At 34.3% G+C, this 19,493-nt stretch overlaps 1 protein-coding gene across 1 annotated transcript in view; it reads left to right on the top strand.

Moving 5' to 3' along the window:
- The first annotated feature begins 1,615 nt into the window (after positions 1–1,615).
- The window catches only part of R3HDM1 (R3H domain containing 1), a 140,314-nt gene continuing 122,436 nt past the window's right edge, over positions 1,616–19,493 (top strand). The window contains exons 1-5 of the mRNA XM_042782492.1: positions 1,616–1,786; positions 12,867–12,908; positions 13,386–13,475; positions 17,996–18,110; positions 19,401–19,479. Coding sequence (XP_042638426.1) covers positions 1,616–1,786; positions 12,867–12,908; positions 13,386–13,475; positions 17,996–18,110; positions 19,401–19,479 — 497 coding nt within the window. The remainder of the gene's footprint in view (positions 1,787–12,866; positions 12,909–13,385; positions 13,476–17,995; positions 18,111–19,400; positions 19,480–19,493) is intronic.

Genomic DNA, 19,493 nt, shown 5'->3' with positions numbered 1-19,493 from the left:
TTTGTTATTTTCTGTCTTGTTGAACTTTGCTACTAGTGCTGGAGCAAGATGGTATCTCATTGTTGTTTTGATTTGCATCTCTCTAATAGCTAATGAAAATTTAACTTTTAAAATACATTTTTTCCCAAAAGTTTACACATAAAAAGCAAGGAACCAGACTACCTTAAGTACCTCCCTCCCCACTCTTTGCAACCTTATTGTTTTCAAAATGAATCAACTAGCTTTGATATGGAGTATAATTAAGGAAGGCATGGTTAGCAGTTTAAAATGCCTCTTGCTTTAGAATCTATTTCTCTTTGGCTTTTTATCTTATTTTTTTTTTAACTTTTTTAATATACTCATGGACTATTGAAATCTAGTTAAATACTTAATTACAAAACATTTTTTCAGGAAAAGAATTCTTGAGTTCATCCCATCCGCTCCCTAAGATTTTATTAAGAAAATTTTCAGAGCTACAGAAAAATTGAGACAGTTTGGCAGTGAACACCCATATTATCACCTCTAGGTTCTGCCATTAGCATTTTATCATACTTGATTTATTCTATATCTGTCCAACTCTCCATCGCACTATCCATCAGTCCATCTCTTTTTTTTCATTCTTATGTAATACACTTCAAAATAAGTTGTTGAAATCCAGTTCTGTTTTGACACATATCTCATAAGAGGAGAAACTAATCTGTCCCACATTCGTATTTGATACAGGGTATAACATACCCGGGAGCTCTGGTAGCGTAGTGCCTAAGGCATTTGACTGCTAACCAGAAGGCTGGCGGTTCAAACCCACCAGCCACTCCTCGGAAGGAAGATGGGGCAATCTATTTCCGTAGTGATACTGCCTCGGAAACCCAAGGAGGAGTCGCTATGAGTCGGGTTCGACTCGATGGCACATAACAACAACAACAAAGAACATACCCAGTGCCTTTCTTAAATGCACTAGCTCTATGAAATATTGACATCTTATGTATTTGATCTCCTATCGATTCCATATCCTAGATCCTCTAGTAATACATATTGCTTCTTAGCATCAAATCACATAAATCAGAAGAGTTTTCAGTGTTGTACTCATATTGCTGAACAGAGTTGTTAACCCAGATTCTCAAGTATGTTTTGCATAGAACTTTACACCTTATTCTTTTCAGAAGTACAGAGTAAGTGAAGAAATTTGGAATTTTGTGAATCTTGATGAAAGCTATGATTAAAAAATATTTTTCTCACAGAATGATACTCCTAATGTCCTTTCAGAGAAAAAGAATTCTTACATTATCTAAATACGCATGGGTTATTCTCTAATTATCACCTCTCATCTTTATCTGGCTTGTTTCTTAAGAAACTTCACGGGTAATATGTACATCAAAATCACCTCACACCCTATTATTAGAGCTCTTTTCTTACTGTTATGTGATTATTTTGATTTGAATGTGTCTATAACTAAACTGTAAAATCCTGAAAGGAGGACTTCTGTGTATACTTAGTAGTGTTTCTGGAACATAAGAAGTACTCTGTCAATATTGTGCAGTGAATAAATGGAAGAAATGTTTCAAACTGAATTAATTTTCTTTTCTTCTCTCTTGGTAGGCTTCACGTTCCCTGTAGAATTCTAAAATAACCTTTGCTAATGAGGATGTCTGATACTGTTACTGTAAAAGATGAATCTGAAACAATGAAGGATTTGGAGGCAGAAGTAAAAGATAAAACCAAAGTTGAAAATCTTACCAAATCAGAAAACTATAGGAAGATTTTGGCAGAGAAGGATGAACATTGCATTGACAACAATATTGATTTGCAGGTAAAAAGGATTTTCTTCCTGGCTAAAAAGAATACATATTCAAAATACAATTTTTCACACAAAACTCACTTTTCAGAATTTCAGAAGAATTGGTTAACCCTTCGGGACATGATCACCACCTGCTTTTTGAGCATCAGGAATTAGATTGTTGGATCTAGCTTTTTGATTTGCTTGTATCATGGAATAGAATTTCTTAAATTATATATGGCCAATACGCTTTTTGGGTCCTTTTGTTTGTTTTATTTTTAGATAGACAAAAATATAGTTTATTTAAAGTTAAAAGAGTGAGCATATAAATACTAAATATAAATATGTGAGTACAAATGTTGAGATAACCTAGCCCATTACAAATATACAAAATTAAGAGGATTAATTTATAGGATTTTATATCTAGAAAATGAAGGAAAAAAAATACTAATGTAAATGACATTTTTCAAACAGATGGTTTCTTTGCTCTGATAAATGAATATGGCCAATACATTTTATAGTGGCATTCTACTTTTTAATTCCACCCTACGCCTAATAATTAGTGCTGTGAGAATTCAGAATTTAGCCTAATAGTTCTTAGAGGAGAGAGGAATTCGAGCGGTTGAAATGTGACTGAGGAACTTAAGAGGTTGATAAAAAAAAAAACTCACTTGAGATTTTTGATGCTATGCATATATGATGACTTAATATTATTGAGATAGGGTTTAGATTCCAGGTGTAGATGGAAATCGATTAGTTGGCTGGTGAATTTAAGTTAAGTACAAATGGTACTTCTAGTATGCATTTCTTTTATGTATTTCACGTATCCATTGCAATATAACAAAATATGCCAAAACAAAGGGCTAACAATTTTTACGCTATATAATATCTCTCTCTCTCTGTCTCTCTCTCTATATATATATTTTTAATCTTACCATTTTGTGGTCCAGGAAATGGGGCAAGACTTGACAGAGTATAGCTTTTGTGCCACAGGACATTAAAAAAATTTAGAAGATCCACAGTGGGAATGGCCAGAATGCTGGGCTCAACTGGAACTGAAGCACTTACCCACAGTCCCTCTAGCATGGCAGGCCCAGAATGGTTAGAGTTCTTACACAGCACCTCAGGGCTCTAAGAAAGAATATTCCAAGAAAGCCAGGACCTCGCTTAGAAGTCCCAGGCTCTTATTTACACTGTCTTCTTTTGATCATGCAGGTCAATAAGACCAATTCAGAATCAAGGGAAAGGGACTTAACCTCACCTCTCAGTAGGAAAGAATGTGTAGACACCTGCCAAAGGGGCAAAGGAGGCCCCATCTTCTGACCTCCTCTAACTCCACAAGAGGAAGACAGAATCACCATCAGTAGCCCAAGGCCTATCCTTGCAATGCCAGACATACTGCCTCCCTCCAGCCCTTTCATCAACCCTGACACCAACCATCCCTCCCATAGTACCCACCACCTCTCTGCTGGGTTCAGTAATTCACTGCAGTGGCCACACAGAACTCACAGATTATAGGGTTTATTAGGGAAGCAACAGGCTACAATTCAAGTTCAGGAACATGCTAATTTTCTCCCAGCCAACAGTCTCTCTCAGCTGACAGTCTCTCAGTCTGTTTCCTAGTAGTGCTTATCTCTTGGTCTCTCTCTCTCTTAGTGTGTGTCTCTCGCATCTCTCTCTCAGCAATGCGTGTCTTTCAGGAGCGCATTTCCCTCAGATGCACATCTTTCTCAGCCAGCAGTCAGAGAGACTTTTTTCTGCCTCTAGGAGGGTTCCTTTTGAGCTAGCAGAGTGGCCAAACTAACCAATGCCAACATCAGGATTTTATGCACCTGAGAGAGAGTGAACTTCACAGAAAATTACTTTGTGCTGCTACCAGCAGTAATACCCCAGGTGGCTAACATTAACAATCAGGAGCTACTCAGTTGCTCACGCAAATTCCACCAGAGTATACAAAAACTTGTGGCTAGAAAAGGCATACTATGTAATTTACTACACCACAACACCTTTAATCTACCACAAAAAGTTATCCTAAAATACTGTCTTTAGTGTTGATATTTTAGTTTAGTGTTTATTATGAATAAAGAAATCTATTTTTGGAGAAAAGATTCTGTCATTTCTACATTCTAATGACCTTTAGGGCCACCTGCCAGAAAGTAGGTTTTTTTTTTTTTTTGACAGGTAAGAAGCCTCTCTTAAAGATTATCTCACTGTATCATTCATTCATTCAGACACTCTGTTTACTCTCTATTAATATGCTAGACCTTGTATTAGAAAATGACAACAACTCCTGCAGCTATTTTAAAAAAAAAAAAAAGCATTTTGGCCCCACTAATTAAGTATACTCAAGTAGTGATTAAGAAATGTGAAGGAATAACATATTTGTTTTTTTCCTTGTCATTTTCAATATACCACTTGTTAAAACAACAACAAAATATTTGCTATGTGTATAATCTCCCACAGTTGGTGATGACAGCATACAGGTATTGTGATTGAATTAGGGATAATTTGCAAAATTCTATTGCATCTGCTCTGGTAGTGTAGTGCCTAAGGCACTTGACTGCTAACCAGAAGGCTGATGGTTCAAACCCACCAGCCACTCCTCGGAAGGAAGATGGGACAATCTACTTCCCTAGTGATACTGCCTCAGAAACCCAAGGAGGGGTCGCTATGAGTCGGGTCCGACTCAACGGGAGTGATACTGCCTCGGAAAACCCAAGGAGGGGTCACTATGAGTCGGGTCCGACTCAACAACAACAACATTGCACCTGTGATTGAAATAATAAAAATTTCAATTATAGTCTGTTTTCTACACCTAATGTTCACTCTCCCAGGTCATGCTTATTAGCAAGTGTTTGACTGGGATTATTGCAGTTCCTACCATGTGTGTTGGGAGCTCTGGTGGCATAGTGCCTAAGGCATCTGACTGCTAACCAGAAGGCTGGCAGTTCAAACCCAACAGCCACTCCTCAGAAGGAAGGTTGGACAATGTACTTCCATAGTGATAACCATGTCAGAAACCTAAGGAGGGGTCACTATGAGTCGCAGTCGACTCGATGGCAGCGAGTACCATGTCTGTTGTGTTGCCCTTGACAATAAGCAGAAGGACGCTGTGATGACCACTGTTGCATCATGGCCCAGTAATGTGTGCTATAGGATATTCATGCAGTCTTCAAACATTTATTGAAAGCCTACTCTGCCAAGGAAATACTGTAGTAAGCAGAAATAGGCATAGTCCCTAACCTTGCATTACCTATGGCATGTAGACTATAACGATTGGAAGGAAGGAAAAAGAATATGAGAATTTATTTTATGTTAGCCCATTGAATGCTCAATTTATTTCACAGATGGTTCTTAAAAATGTGTTATATTTCAGAACATTTACTCTGCTTGTAGTTTTCAGGAGTTCAAAATGCCACCATCAAAGGTGCTGGTAAAGAGCTTACAATGGAAATAACTTGCACAAAAGAGACTTACATAATGGATTTTAGGAATAGAAGTAGATAATAATAGAAAAACATTTTTTCCTGTGTTTTCACTTAACCTAGTATAAAAACCAGCCGTTTTTAGCATGAACAGGGAATTAAGTGCCTTGTTAGTAAGAGCCTGGTTAAATGGTTGGTGTTGTTAGCTGCCATCTAGTAGACCCCCAACGTACGGTGACATCATGCTCAACAGAATGAAACATTGTCTGGTCCTGTGCCACCCCATGATCAGTTGCAGATCTGTAGGGTTTTCATTGGCTGATTTTTCCTGTCGATCACCAGGCTTTTCTTTTAAATAAATTTTCTTTTCTAGTCTCAGTCTGGAAATTCCTCTGAAACCTGGTCAGCATCATAACAATACACAGGCCTCCACTAGGAGTCGAAGTTGGATGTCTCTCATGGAAAGCAAAAATTCTGCCACTGAACCACAAATCCTTCAGTTAATATGGAGTTACCTTTTAACTTAACATAGAGAAACCTGTTACGAAATATTTGTTTTCTAGCATACTGCTGGACATTTAGCTTTCAAATTTCATTTTACAAGGAGTTCTTGTGGCACAGTGGCTAAAGCATTCAGGTATGAACCAAGAGGGTAGTGGATCAAACCCACAGGCCCCTCTGACAGTCTGCTTCTGTAAAGATTTACAGCTTTGGACACCATATGGGGCAGGTAGTTCTACTCTATCCTGTAGGGTTGCTGTGAGTCAGAATTGACTTGACAGCAGTGGATCTAGATTTGGTTTTAATTTTGGTGCCTCATAAGATAATTCCTAAAGGTTGTGATTTTAAATTATCAAGTCTAATTTTTTTTTATCATGAATGTGATGTATATGCCAAAACTCTTCCTACTGAGAGTTTTGAATAAAGCAAGTGTTACTTTCCTCCAATACAGTAACAAAATATTCTCTACTTTGTTATCATTCTGAAAATCAGCTGCCATGAATATAACTTAAGTATGTTGTCTTCTTCGGCACAGTGGTAATTAAAATTACTTAGGGAAAAGGGGAATGTTTACCTTCCAGAAGGAGCATGCAATTCATCCATTTCCAAGCCTTTTTAAACCATTCTCTTAGCATTTATTTAGAAAACGTAAATTTTAGATGAAGGGATTTTACACTTCCTTAATACTATAAAGAAACCTTATGATCTTGCATTATGTGTTAAAGATAATATTTATGTAAAAAATTATTTCATCAAACTAGAGAGAAGCCGATAAAAATTGAGCATCACCTTGGGGTATGAAGAGAGGGATTCCAAGCAGAAATAGAGACCCTTGACTATATAGTTTATAAATAGTTCTGTTGGTGTGGTTCTCTTTCTAATGTTTAAAAATGTTAATTGATTTTTATTCATGGTTGTCTTTTATAGAGCCTTCAGGATTACACTCTTAAGAATCAGACTTCTTCTTTAAAGTACTTTAAATCTAATTCCAATAATCTGTGTATGTTAATGTCAAGAAGTAAACTTTCCCACATAGTTGCCAAAAGTGTTCATTATGGTCCAGAATACTCTTAACTGTGCAAAAGTTTTCTATTTAGTTGTTTTCTACTGATGTAAACTGTTCGAGTTGAGTTGTTTTATAACATTTTTGGAACCTTAGAATAATGCACTGTCAGGTTTCTAAATCCAGAAAAATACTTTTTTGTTTCGTTGTTAGACTACTGGTATCTCTAATCTTTAACATTTTAAAAGGGAAAAAAAAATTATATATATATATATATATATATTTGATTTAGTTTCCTGTGTATATCTCCTTTTTTGATTTTTCTCAGAAGTAGACTTTTCAGATTAAACATAGGCTAAATTTGTAATTTTTTTTAGTCATTTACTTCAAATGTAAAATTAAGAATTCTGTGCTCTGTTCATTTATTAAAGATTCAAATTCACCTTTCCCATTATTTTACAGTGTCAATCTTTATAGCTGACAAATGCTTTATCCAGGAGTATTGATTTGTATACATGTATATATAACGCAACACACTGCCATCAAGTCAGGTCCGACTCATAGCAACCCCTCCTTGGGTTTCTGAGGCAGTATCACTTTGGAAGTAGATTGCCCACCTTTCCTTCCAAGGAGTGGCTGGTGGGTATGAATCACCAGCCTTTTAGTTAGCAGCCAGAGCCTTAGGCACTATGCTACCAGAGCTCCCTTACATGTATATATACACAAAATCAAAAACATTTCAGAGCAATCCAAACAATGCCCTCTCCAAAACTGTTTATTAAATAGGGATGGCCCAGGTTAACCACTAGGCATTGTGTGTGTGAATGCATGAACACCTTCTGGTACATCAGTGCCTTTTCCACACACAGAATTAGTTTAAGTAGGTGTTTTGTACAGTCTCAACTTCCTGTAGTAAGCCCTGAGATAATCAAGATGAGAGTATTGTATATTATATTCTCCTAGTTCCAGTGTGTTTATTTTATTTAAAAAAAAAAAAAAAATGAGGGATGTGCAGTCAAGATAAAGGGCAGGAAGGCAAGCCAATCCATTAAGGTTATCACCAAAACTCAGGGTATAAGCTGACACTTCCTCAACAGTGAAGGCAATAGGCAACAGATTATTTAATTAATAAAACATGCAAAATTTTCCTTTTAAGGGATTGAATAGAACTCTCTGTATATAAAATCATGCAAGTTACAATCTTAATTTTTTTCCTGTTTGTCTAATTCTGTGTTTTCCTATTTGTCTTACAAAGTTAAAAAGGATGTATATGATGTACCTGGTACATAGCTAGAGCCTAACAGTTGGTAAATGCTACTAATAGTAACATTATCATCATAATCATCATCATAATTGTTAGTAATTGTTACAAATAACAACTATATGATTTCTCAAATTAATTCCTTTATTATCATGCAAAATAGATTTTTCCTAGTAATTAAATAAAAATTGTAACTCTTTCTTGACATGTTGCCTAAAGTCTCAAAGGAATATTTTTTTTATTATTTGTGTTAGGTTCTTTATTTATATGCTGTGCTTTTATTAATATTTCTATAGTACACTTTTTGCGATTATTTCTAGGATTTGATACTCTGTTCACCTCGTCTTTTATAGTAATTTCATGAGACATGTATAAAGAAGTTGTTTGACACTTCTTATAGATGTCAAAATGTTTTTACATGCCATTTTTACTTTCTCAGGTAGTTTTCATGTATGTCATCAGTAGAATGGGGAGATTCTTTATTTTTATTTAATATAAGGAATAATTACAAACTAGGCAGTGTGTGGGTTTCTCCAGGGAGTCTTCTGTAGGGTCTAAGACTCAGTCTTCCAGATGTTTAACCCTGTGTTCTTTGGCTCTAAATTAAATGGTGTAAACAAATTACTGATTTGGGTTGGTTTGTTAGTTGATTGATTTTTTTAAATCAATCTTATTAAAGACTCCTGACTGAAAACTTTTGTTGTGTTCTGTTATTTGATGGAAATTAACAACCTGGCATCTGTTGTTTTTACTGCTTCTGACCTTTTAGCTAGGCATTTAACAACTTTGTTATCTTCTTCCAAATAATTACCGTTAATCCTTACTATTACCTCTAGTAGGCTCCTCAAGGCATATCTAAAGCCTTAGTTGAAAGGTTTCAACTAACAGTTGAATTTTGTAACAGTTAATTTTGTTTATGATAATTATGAATTACAAATGAAAATGATCCCCTTTTTAAAATAAGTTAAATTTCCTCTTAATTGCAAGATTATAAGAGTGGCGGCAATTTTTATGTTAATATACAATATATAGCTCTAAAGATTACTGTTCTTTCTTAGAAATACATGAAAACATTTTATGGTTAATGATTTCAGTACTTTAGTTCTTTCCGTTTTTTCTTTTACATAAAAGAAACTTTAAACAAATCTAAAGTGTCCTTAGCAATACAAAGAGAGACAAGGAAAATTATTGAACATGTCAGACCAAATGAGGCACTATGATAATTAAAGGAGCACTAGAAAACAAAGGTATTTGACTACTAACCAGAAGGTTGGCGGTTCAAACCCAACAGCTGCTCACTGGAAGGGAGATGAGGTAATCTACTTATATAAAGATTTACCACCTGAGAAACCCAGTGTGGGTCACAGTGAGTCGGAATCAAGTCAATGGCAATGAATTTGGTGTTTTGTTCTTGTTTGGGTTTTTTTGTTTGTTTTTGTTTTGTTTTGTTTTTGAGAAAACAAAACCTCTCTTTCAAGTTGATTTTATAGATTTAGGTATTTGTTTCTTTTGTTATTGTTAAACTCTCTAGGGAAGTGATTAGTATACAGCTAATGTTTTTGAGGGTCCTTTCAAATCCATATTCTGAAGTAAATTTTAGATCTGTTTAAATTTCTTTTATTATAAAATAAACACCAAAATACTGAAATCATCAGCCATGGTTCTTTTTCTTTGCCCTTAAAGTTGATCTGTAGGGCAATATATTGAAAAAAGTCTACATTTATTGTAATGTTAAATCTTAACCATTTATTATTAAAATCTCAGGTGTTTTGTTTTGATACTGTAGCATCAGACAGTACAAACTATAAATTGATAGCTTTGTTCCTAAACCTAGTCTAAATTCTAATTGAATGAGCATCTCTCTGGAGTATTAAATATTAAAGTTCTGTAATAGGTAAAAAAAAAAATATGCTTCATATAATAAAAATCATCTTTCAAATAATTGTACCTAAAATTGTGAGAATTCATATTTAAAGCCAAATCTGGCTACCAAGAGTATGAAACAAAAGCTACTTATTTTAATAAAAAAGAACTTACTTTCTCTGATTATTTGTTGTTGTTCTGTGTGTGTGTGTGTGTGTGTGTGTCTATGTGTGAGATATTTCTATTATTACATATTATGTAATTTTAGATTTTTGGTATTTGACATGAAATAAAATTTTTTTATTAAATAATGCCACTTTTGTACTTTCCAGGCTACTTATATAGTACTATATTAATTTTCTGTTGGTGAGTAACAAAGTACTACAAATTTAGAGCCTCATATTTGTCAGCTCCCAGTTCTGTAGGTCAGAAGTTCTACTGCTTGAAGCTGTATTATCTGCTTAGGGTTTCAAAAGGCTGAAATCAGGGTGTCTGCAGGACTGGGATCTTATCTAGAGACTCTGGGGAAGAGTTTGCTTCCAGGCTCATACAGTTGTTGGCAAAAGTCGATTCCTTGCAGGGGCAGGTCAGAGATGCTGGATTTTTTGCTGAGTAACCTCCAATGGGCCCTCCAGGGCCCACTCTCTGCTACAAGAAGCTAGTACATCCCTTCTCACATGACTCCCTCCATGTTCAAAACAGCAGTAGCTTGCTGAGTCCTTTGCTCTGAATCTCTCTGATTTGCCTTTCTCCTTCTAGCCAGGGGAAACTCTTCTTTTAAAAGGGCTCCCTTGATTAGGACAGTCCCAACCATATTATCTCTGTATTTTAAGATCAGCTGCCATGGGACTTTGATTACAGCTGCAGGCTCCCTTTACCTATATTAGTGTTTGATTAAATAACCAAGAGATAATAGTCTTGTGGGGCACTCTTAGAATTTTGCCTACCAAAAGTACTATTTGATCCTCAAAAAAAAAAAAGAGAAACATTTTTTTAAGCATAACATAAAGTGCCCTGGACTAAGATTCTAAAGGGTTTGAACTCTGCTTGGCTATTACTGTGAGATCCTTGAGCCCAAGAAATGCGTCTTACACATCTTTATAGCCCTAGTGCTTGGCACGGTGTCTGGTATATAGCAGGAACTCAGAGAATATTTATTAAAAAAAAAAAAAAAAGGTCAAATTCAGATTAATTTACTTGTCTCTCTTCATCTTTGCAAACTCATTATAAATTAAAACTGAGATAGATAATATACATGTATACTCTGAATATTTGAAAATATTATTAGGACAGCATCCCTAATTGAATAGTTTTTTTTTGTGTTTGTTTGTTTTTTAAGCATCTGACATACTAAGTAACTTATCTTAAGTTGTGACTAGTAAACAAAGCTAGGACACTGGTTTTCTGGTCTTCCTATCTTGTATAATCTATCACATTTATGTAATGCCTTAGGGTTTATAGAACTTTTTAAATCTACTCATTCGAGATCTTTTTTTTTTAAGAATGTGTGAATTACTACAAACTGTGTGAACTTTTTTATACAGATAAGAATATACTAAAATAATGTGACTAGGGTCACCCATTAATAAGAAGCAAAGTCAGAAATTTAATTCCAACCCTTTTGCATACTAATAATAGCCTTTCTTTGTCAATTAAATCATCTCTTTAAAAAAAAATAATAGAAATTTTTGTACCATTGATACTTAGAATTGCAAGACATTTAAGCAGAAGAAGGGATTAAATCACAAATGCCTTTCCCTTTTGGCCCTGTAGCACTCATTTAGTCACATATTCTTTGCTAGTGTTCATCTGTTGCTTTTTCTCTGTAAGCCCTGACTCCATGGTAACTTCTTTTACTTCTGTTTTTTGATGTGAGTTACTTACAGACAGAAATCCCCTTGAACAGATTAGGGTAGGTATAGGCAATAGTAGCGTTGCTCTCTGAGGCAACATATGTACATACACACCATCTTTTCTACAAGAAATGGAAAGTCATGTTTCTTTGTTTTTTTTTCTCTATCTTTTCCTTTTGTGGTTATTAATTTGTAGTTTGGATTACCAGGGTCAAAATTCTTATCCTTCAAGAACTTTGGACTCAAAGTGGGGGGCCAGGCATACCAGAGACTCTTCTGTCTGTTGGCTTTGTCAGGAAGGCTTCTTTGGGATGTTAGAGTGAAATGGCAGATTTTTCATCCTTATGTCGAGTGTACTGGTCTAGATATTAATGGCCTTGTAATCTATTTGGTATCAGATTGGCTCCCTGGGTTTAACCAATATAAATGATAGATACTTGGAGCCTGTACTGTTTGGGTTTGAGTTTGGAGAGAGAGATCAGAAGGAGATAGGAGGAAAGATAGTGTTTAAAACCTTCGTGGCTGTGATTCACAGAACCTTCAGCAGGTTTTCCAAACCAAAGCCTGGTGTCACAGACTACAGCTAATATATTTCAGCAGGTTCCCCTATCATGTGATCGATGATCTGTCAGCCATGCTGAATAAACATCCATATTGGAACTCTGCCCTGTGTTCTTCATTTCTGTTTCATTGTTTTACCCAAGAGCTGGTGATAAGATTCTAACACTAATAACTAGTGGTGTGCTTTATACAGTGCTAAAAAAGCTCCATAGAGTCAATGTACACATGAAGCGTTCTTTTTACTAAGTTTGGAACTTTTCTGATCACCGCTACTTAACATTCTTCAGTTTTGTAGTTTTATTTCGAAGATTGGCTAAACTGTTATGTGTTATAAAATATTGAAGAAGTATACTTTAATTTGCTACTATCTAAGAAATTACCATAGAATTCCATTTAGTGCAATTGACACAGGAATTGTGGCCATTCATTGACATAAAATAAAAATACCAACTCAGAACAATTTTAAAGAATCTTCTGCAAGTGTGCTTATGGGAGGAATCAATACTATTAGACTGAAACCAACTTTGATTTCTTATCCTTCCATTCTTTGTACAGTTGGTATCTGTGATATAGGTTTATGAATTAAGAAGCAAATTCTCTGTTTCAGTATAAAATTTAATACAAATTTTTCTTATTGTATGTTTAGCGGCCATTGCAGTCATTTGGACAGACAGGAAAAAGGTCTAAGGTATAGTAAATATTTTGGTGTGCTGGCATGCCAAGGGCCCTCCTTCATGCTCGCCTGAATCCTTGTTTTCATGTAGCACTGCATTCAGTTTAGTTTTGTCATATTTTGTTTGGAGCAGAAAGCTTATTTTGTTTTATTTGGGGTTTTTGTCTTGCGTAGTCGCTTTTGTGCATTGCTTTTATATCTTTGATGGTTGTTAACTAAAGAGAAAATAGCTTTCTCGCCATTCTTTGGATTTTGAAATTGAAATTATTCCCATTCTTACTGTTGCTCTAACTTTCAAAATTGCAATTGTTTGTTTTCCTCTTAACAAAAGAATTTAGTGGTGTTTGATGATACATTTAACTTGAACATTCCATCTACTTTTATACGTGGCAAAACCTTTTTATAAAGAAACTTAAGAAACTCTCTCTAGTGGGCTTTGGATATGCCCTCAATTTGTGAAATGTAGTGTTAATTTTAAATACTTCTCTTTAGTCAAGCTCAAAGTTAAAGCTAGTTCGGAGCCTTGCAGTATGTGAAGAGTCTCCACCACTCCCTGCAGCAGAGATATCACAGGAGAACCAGGTAAAAAAAAAAAAAAGGCAAAATAAAACAAGATAAAAATGTTATTTAAACATATGGTGGAATAACGTACTACCTGGAGAATATATTTTATCAGGTTAAATCAAAAGGGTGTGTGTGTATGTGCATGAGTGTGTGTTTTGTTTGTTTTGTTTTTACTAAGTGAAACTGATTTGATAATATTTGCCATCTCAAGATACAGAGGAAAACTTGGAAAGATCTTGTTCCTTCAGTCTAAGGCTTAGAGCAATGATTACTCTTCTGGAAAAACTTAAGGATTATATAATTAACTGAGAATGTGGCTTCAAGAGAATTATAAATGTTTATTGAAAAATTAAACAATATTAAAGTCATACTTCCAGAGACTGTATTTGTGATGAAATTTTCTCTTTTAGTTTTGACTTTTAGAAAGTTGATACTTATTCTTGTGTTGGTTATCTAATATTTCTAAATCCTTTTCTGCCTACTGCTGTAAAATATAGAAAAATTGAGATTCAGGCAAACAGTTGTTTGTCTTTCATCTTTTAAATATTATAACTTTTTTTACTTTTTTTTTCTGTTAATCACAGTTGTAGCTTGATCTTTATCTATCTCATGCCACAATTGAACATTTATGCATAAATATTCTTGGACATCCCCTACCAGTATGTATCAGAACTGTGAGAACTTTGGCTGTTAGTGGCATATTTTACTTTATAAGACTTTTGAGCAACCTAAAATGCCTTTTGGTCCCAAAAGTCAGTTTCCAAAGAATAGAGACATCTTATCTTCATGGTTAATTTAATAAGCCATTGGAGATTAGGGGGGAAAAAGCTGTGGTTGGTACAACTTTGTTCCCTCTAGTAAATATCAGGGAGCTCTGGTGACGTAGTGCCTAAGATATTTGACTGCTAACCAGAAGGCTGACAGTTCAACCCACCAGCCACTCCTCGGAAGAAAGGTTGGGCAATCTACTTCCATAGTGATACTGCCTCAGAAACCCAAGCAGGGGTTGCTATGAATCGGATCCCACTCGACAGCAATGCATTTGGTTTTTTGGTTTGTGGTAAATGTCAATTGCACATTTGATTCCTCAAGTAAAAAACTATTATACTTTACTTTGATTTAGAGATGACTCACTCAGAAGCCTACTATAGATTCTTAAGATGATCATCAAGATTTAGGATGTTTTCTAATAATGCAAGTGGAAGATAGTTTTAAAATAGATTAAATGTTGCCAGTAAAAACTACCGAAACGTCTGTTTCCTTTTAAATTTGTTCAAGTATCAGGAACATAAGGTTCAAAACTTATTGGTGATTTTTAAAAATTCTTACATAGATAGAAGATGGCTGTATGTAATTATTCTATAAGATAGAGATGTTTACCTATGAATTGTTGGACTTTGTAAAGCAAAAAGCAGAAGTACAGTTGGAAATAGTTAACTATGTACTATTGCCTGGAGAACATCTTCAAATATTAGCCTTTGATTTTTGCATGGTTATTGATAAGGCTAGAGAATTATGATACTCTTAAGAAAAATTCAGTAATTTTTTTTATTCCAATTTTAACTCTTTGCATAAATCAGAATAAATGGATAATGAAACATGTTTTTGAAAATTCATTTCTTTTATCTACAGACCAAAATTGTTACACCATCTTGGTCATATAACATAACATTTAGTCCAGAAAGATTAAAGAAACCAGAAATATCAGCGATTCATAAGACTATTAATGCAGTACAAGTGCATCCTTTTTAAGAAAAACTATAGCTTGATCTTCAGTTTTATTCAATATACTTTATCAGAAAAGTGTTGGGAAGGGAGATTTTTTTTTTAATTGCACTATGTGAATTTGGCTAGTGAAAACTTATATGAGAAAAAATGATCTGATATCATCAAGAGTTATATTGTATGTTATTAATTTATATATTGTTGATCAAAGATAATTTTTGTATTTATAGTCCAAAAAGTTCAGTTTTATGGATAATTAATAAGCTAGTTATGCTGGAATTCATTTATTCTCCGTAATTCTTTCTCAGAGCATTTTCCTTGGATATAGTAAATTCTTTTTCCTTTTGTACAATAACCCATTTTGCCCCTCTAACAAAAGATATTGGTAGAGTAATGATAGTAGAAAAGCCTTTTTCAAGGTTTGATTTAACTAAATTGCACTTAAATGGGAATTGGAAAATAAATTATTTCTTATTAAATGTGCTAGTATCTAATCCTTGAGGGTAGAGACACTTTCCAGCTAATTTGCTTGCTTCAAAATATGATTTTTAAGGAATTAATCTGAAATAAAACTCATTATTTGAAAGGGCAAAAGACAATTAAAAGAGAGATAGCATTTGTGTCTGGTGAGAGCTTATGAAAGGAAAGTGACCTCAATAACGTATGTCAATGACAGAGTGAAGAGGAAAGGAATTATACCTTCCTATGGAGATGTTGCTGTCGTTCTAGTTATTTATCGTCAGAAGAGTTTATAAGTATTCAGATATTTAAAATATTTCTCATTTATTCACTACTGAAGAAATGCCTGCTAGAGTCTTAAAATAATGTTCATCCTAATAAGATAGATTATTATCTGATTATCTAAGGGGCCAGTGGCCCAGTGGTTAAAGTGCTTGGCTGCTAACCGAAAAGTCAGCAATTTGAACCCACCAGCCGCACTTCAGGAGAAAAAATGTGGCATTCTGCTTCTGTTAAAGATTACAGTCTTGGAAACCCCATAGATTAATATGTGGAATTTAAATGTATAACATTTTTAATAGGAAAAGAAGTAAGTATGGATTTGAGGGCTTTGGGAAGAGAATTTAGATATGAAATCTGATAGTCATTAGAAGTGCCTAATAATAGTGGCTAAGACACTTGCCTGCTAACCAGACGGCTGGTGGTTCAAACCCACCAGCCACTCCTCGGAAGGAAGGTTGGGCAATCCTACTTCCGTAGTGATACTGCCTCGGAAACCCAAGGAGGGGTCGCTATGAGTCGGGTTTGACTTGACGGCAAACAACAACAACAACAATAATAAGGTCCAAGAAGAGATCATTTGAAACTTTTCTCCCAACCTGGATTCCATAGAATAGTCCTTGAACAATAGGAATAGAAGCTGTAAGTCAGGAAAACATCTAAATACTCAATTTGTGAAAAATATTTTTGGGATTCCTTTTTAAGTATATATTTTACAATTATGAAGAGTGAGAAAATGGGTCAGAAAATTAATCATAATGAAAAAAATTACTTGCTGGTTGATGAATTTTTGAAACTCCAGTGTCTTTGGTAAGCAAGACAAAGGAGACATTAAAATGTTCACAATTCTAGTGGAAATTGCAAAAGCATAGCATTTGCTCTATATTCTGAGCATACACTTGAACTGCAGTGGAATGGGAAGCAGGAATGAAAAGAGATTAAAAGTATCAAGTAGCAATCCTACAAGGGAAAATAAAATATTTGATCTGCCAGAAATCATTTTGAAAAGGTTGATATAGGAAAAAAAAAAAGTTTAATAGCAATCCTGCTGGCTGCAAGTTTGAGAGTTCTGATACTCTGTTCCCTTTGATCTTGATTTATCACCCCTACCACTGTCACTACCACCACCACCACCCAGAAGAGCAAAGTACTTGTCTGTTTTTGTCCCTGGAGCACATAAATATGATGCAGTCTAAAATAGTCTGCATGTTTATCTGTAGTAGAAATGATCTGGACATTATTCTTTATAACTTTAGCTAAACAAACAGAGCTACAAAAGTTGTGTTTTTTTTCCCCCTTCTTTTTTTTTTTTCCTTTCCAGACTATATGAATTAATTTCTCATTTTAATTATGGTCCTGAAATTACAAGTAATGACATTTAAAAAAATAAATAAATACAGAATTTGGTTCTCCTTTTCAATCTATAGAATTATGGTTACTTTACAGTTAAACATTATGTATCTGGAAGGAAGACAATCTTGTTAGAAAACTCTCAAAAACAGCTTTGTGATAACTGAAGGAGGAAGAGTGACATGTAGATCTCAAATAGGAAATAATCGATGTGTCGTGCATTTGGTTTTGGAATTTTTTTATATTTACGGTTTTATCTGGAAAGAGAATGAAGGAATATGATGGATTCTGAACAATGTATTTCTTTTAATTATTGACTTGACACTGTGTTTCTGTTGTGATTGATGTTAATTGTCATGCATTTGGTTGGCTGTGGCATCTTCATCAGAAAAACAAGTTATGGTCTTGGTTCTGGTCCTTCAGGCATTTTACAAGTAGAGACATTTAAACTATTACAGAAAGCATTTATTTCCTCGAAAGTAATTCTGAGGATATGTTTCCAATGATGTGTTCAAATGTTAATTTTAACATTTTCTAGAAAGAATTTGAAAAAAATGCTAAGATATTTTTAAGTTATCTTCTCATTTGCAGAATCTAAAAGGATGAAATAAAAATTCTGTTCCTTTTTTCCCATGTATAGTTTTGTTACTTAAAAAATACAAATATGTAGTATTAGCTGAATCACTTTATATTTTCAATGGATAACTGATTCTGCTTTTCAACAGGAGAAAATTCAGATCCAGTTAACACAATCATTTGAAAAGGAGGAGAAGCCCTCAAAAGATGAAGCAGAAAAAGAAAAAGCCAGTGATAAATTGCCCAGAAAAATGTTATCAAGAGGTTTGCAATTTGTTTCTGTGTTTTTTTTTAACAAAATTTTAGTTTCACTGTCAGTAATTCCACTCTTTCTTTAACCCTTAAATGATTACAAATACTGTAGCAGTATTAGAAATGGTACAGAACAGACCGAAGAGATGATGTAAGTAGTCATCTGGGCAAAGTGGCATAGCACAGTTCAAAACATCAGTAAAATGCTTCAGCAAAATATCCTGCCACACATACCAGAGTCACTAAGAGAGATAATGATCTTGATCATCTCTTACTGGTCTCTCTCATAGTCTAATCACTAACCTTTGTTTATCAATTCCACTAAATATGTTTGTTGCTGTCTTTGTTTGCTGCTGTCAAGTCAACCCGACTCTTGGCAACCTCTTTTGTTACAGAATAGAACTGATCCATACAGTTTTCTTGACTGTAATCTTTACAGAAACAGTTTACCAGACCCTGTCTTCCTCAGAGCTCCTTGGTGGGTTTGAACCACTAACCTATCTGTTAATTGCCAGTTGCAAACTCCTTGCGCCACTCAGGCTCCTTACTAAAAATAATATTAATCATTAGTTGCTTTTGATACAAAAAGCTGGTGCCAGGATAGTCAGTATCCAGTAAGTATATTTTTGAAGGTCCAGAATGTTTATCTTTTATAATAATTTTTTGAGAGTCTTCACCATCTGGCCTCACAGGTCAATAAAAAATGCCTTTAAATTTATGAACCCAGTTGACCAGTATTATAAACAACATAAAGATATTTTAGGGGAACAAATAAACATGAGTATTTGAAAAATATTTTTGAAAGCAAGCCTTTAGTGATACAACTGATAAAGTATAATTTATTTACTTTGATTTGTAAGAACTAAAATTTCTGTCTACCTCCAATTTATTACCCCATTTATATTCATATCTGAACTGTCTTGATTTGCTAAGAAATGTGATTAATTCCAAAATCATTGGAAATTTTTGTTTATGGAGGCATTTTTGAACATAAGGATTGTGGAGAGTATTTAAGAGGCTCTTTATAGAATTCAGAGTAAATTAAACTAGCATATATGAAAGATTAATATTTTGTTTAATGTGCATGTACGTGAAGCTATATAAACTCATGTTTTATGATGCGTTTTATGGGAATAAAAGAATTGTGGTCCTTGGAGTTCATCATAAATTCCCTTTTTCTACTTTATCCATTTTTTTTTCCACATGGGGCATTTTGTTTTGTGTAAGATACACTTCATATGTAAAAAGGAAAAGGATTTGTTTTCAAACAACTTTATACTGGATTTTTGTGTTGTTTTTTAGATTCCAGTCAAGAATACACTGATTCAACTGGCATAGATCTACATGAATTTTTAGTAAATACATTAAAAAACAATCCCAGGTAAAAATTAAATT

This window comes from Orycteropus afer, unplaced genomic scaffold, assembly GCF_000298275.1.
Source record: "Orycteropus afer afer isolate SDZICR_OR568_19922 unplaced genomic scaffold, OryAfe1.0 scaffold00342, whole genome shotgun sequence".
Taxonomy (NCBI): domain Eukaryota; kingdom Metazoa; phylum Chordata; class Mammalia; order Tubulidentata; family Orycteropodidae; genus Orycteropus; species Orycteropus afer.
Note: the sequence above shows the minus strand (reverse complement) of the source record. Positions and strands in the feature narration are given on the sequence as shown.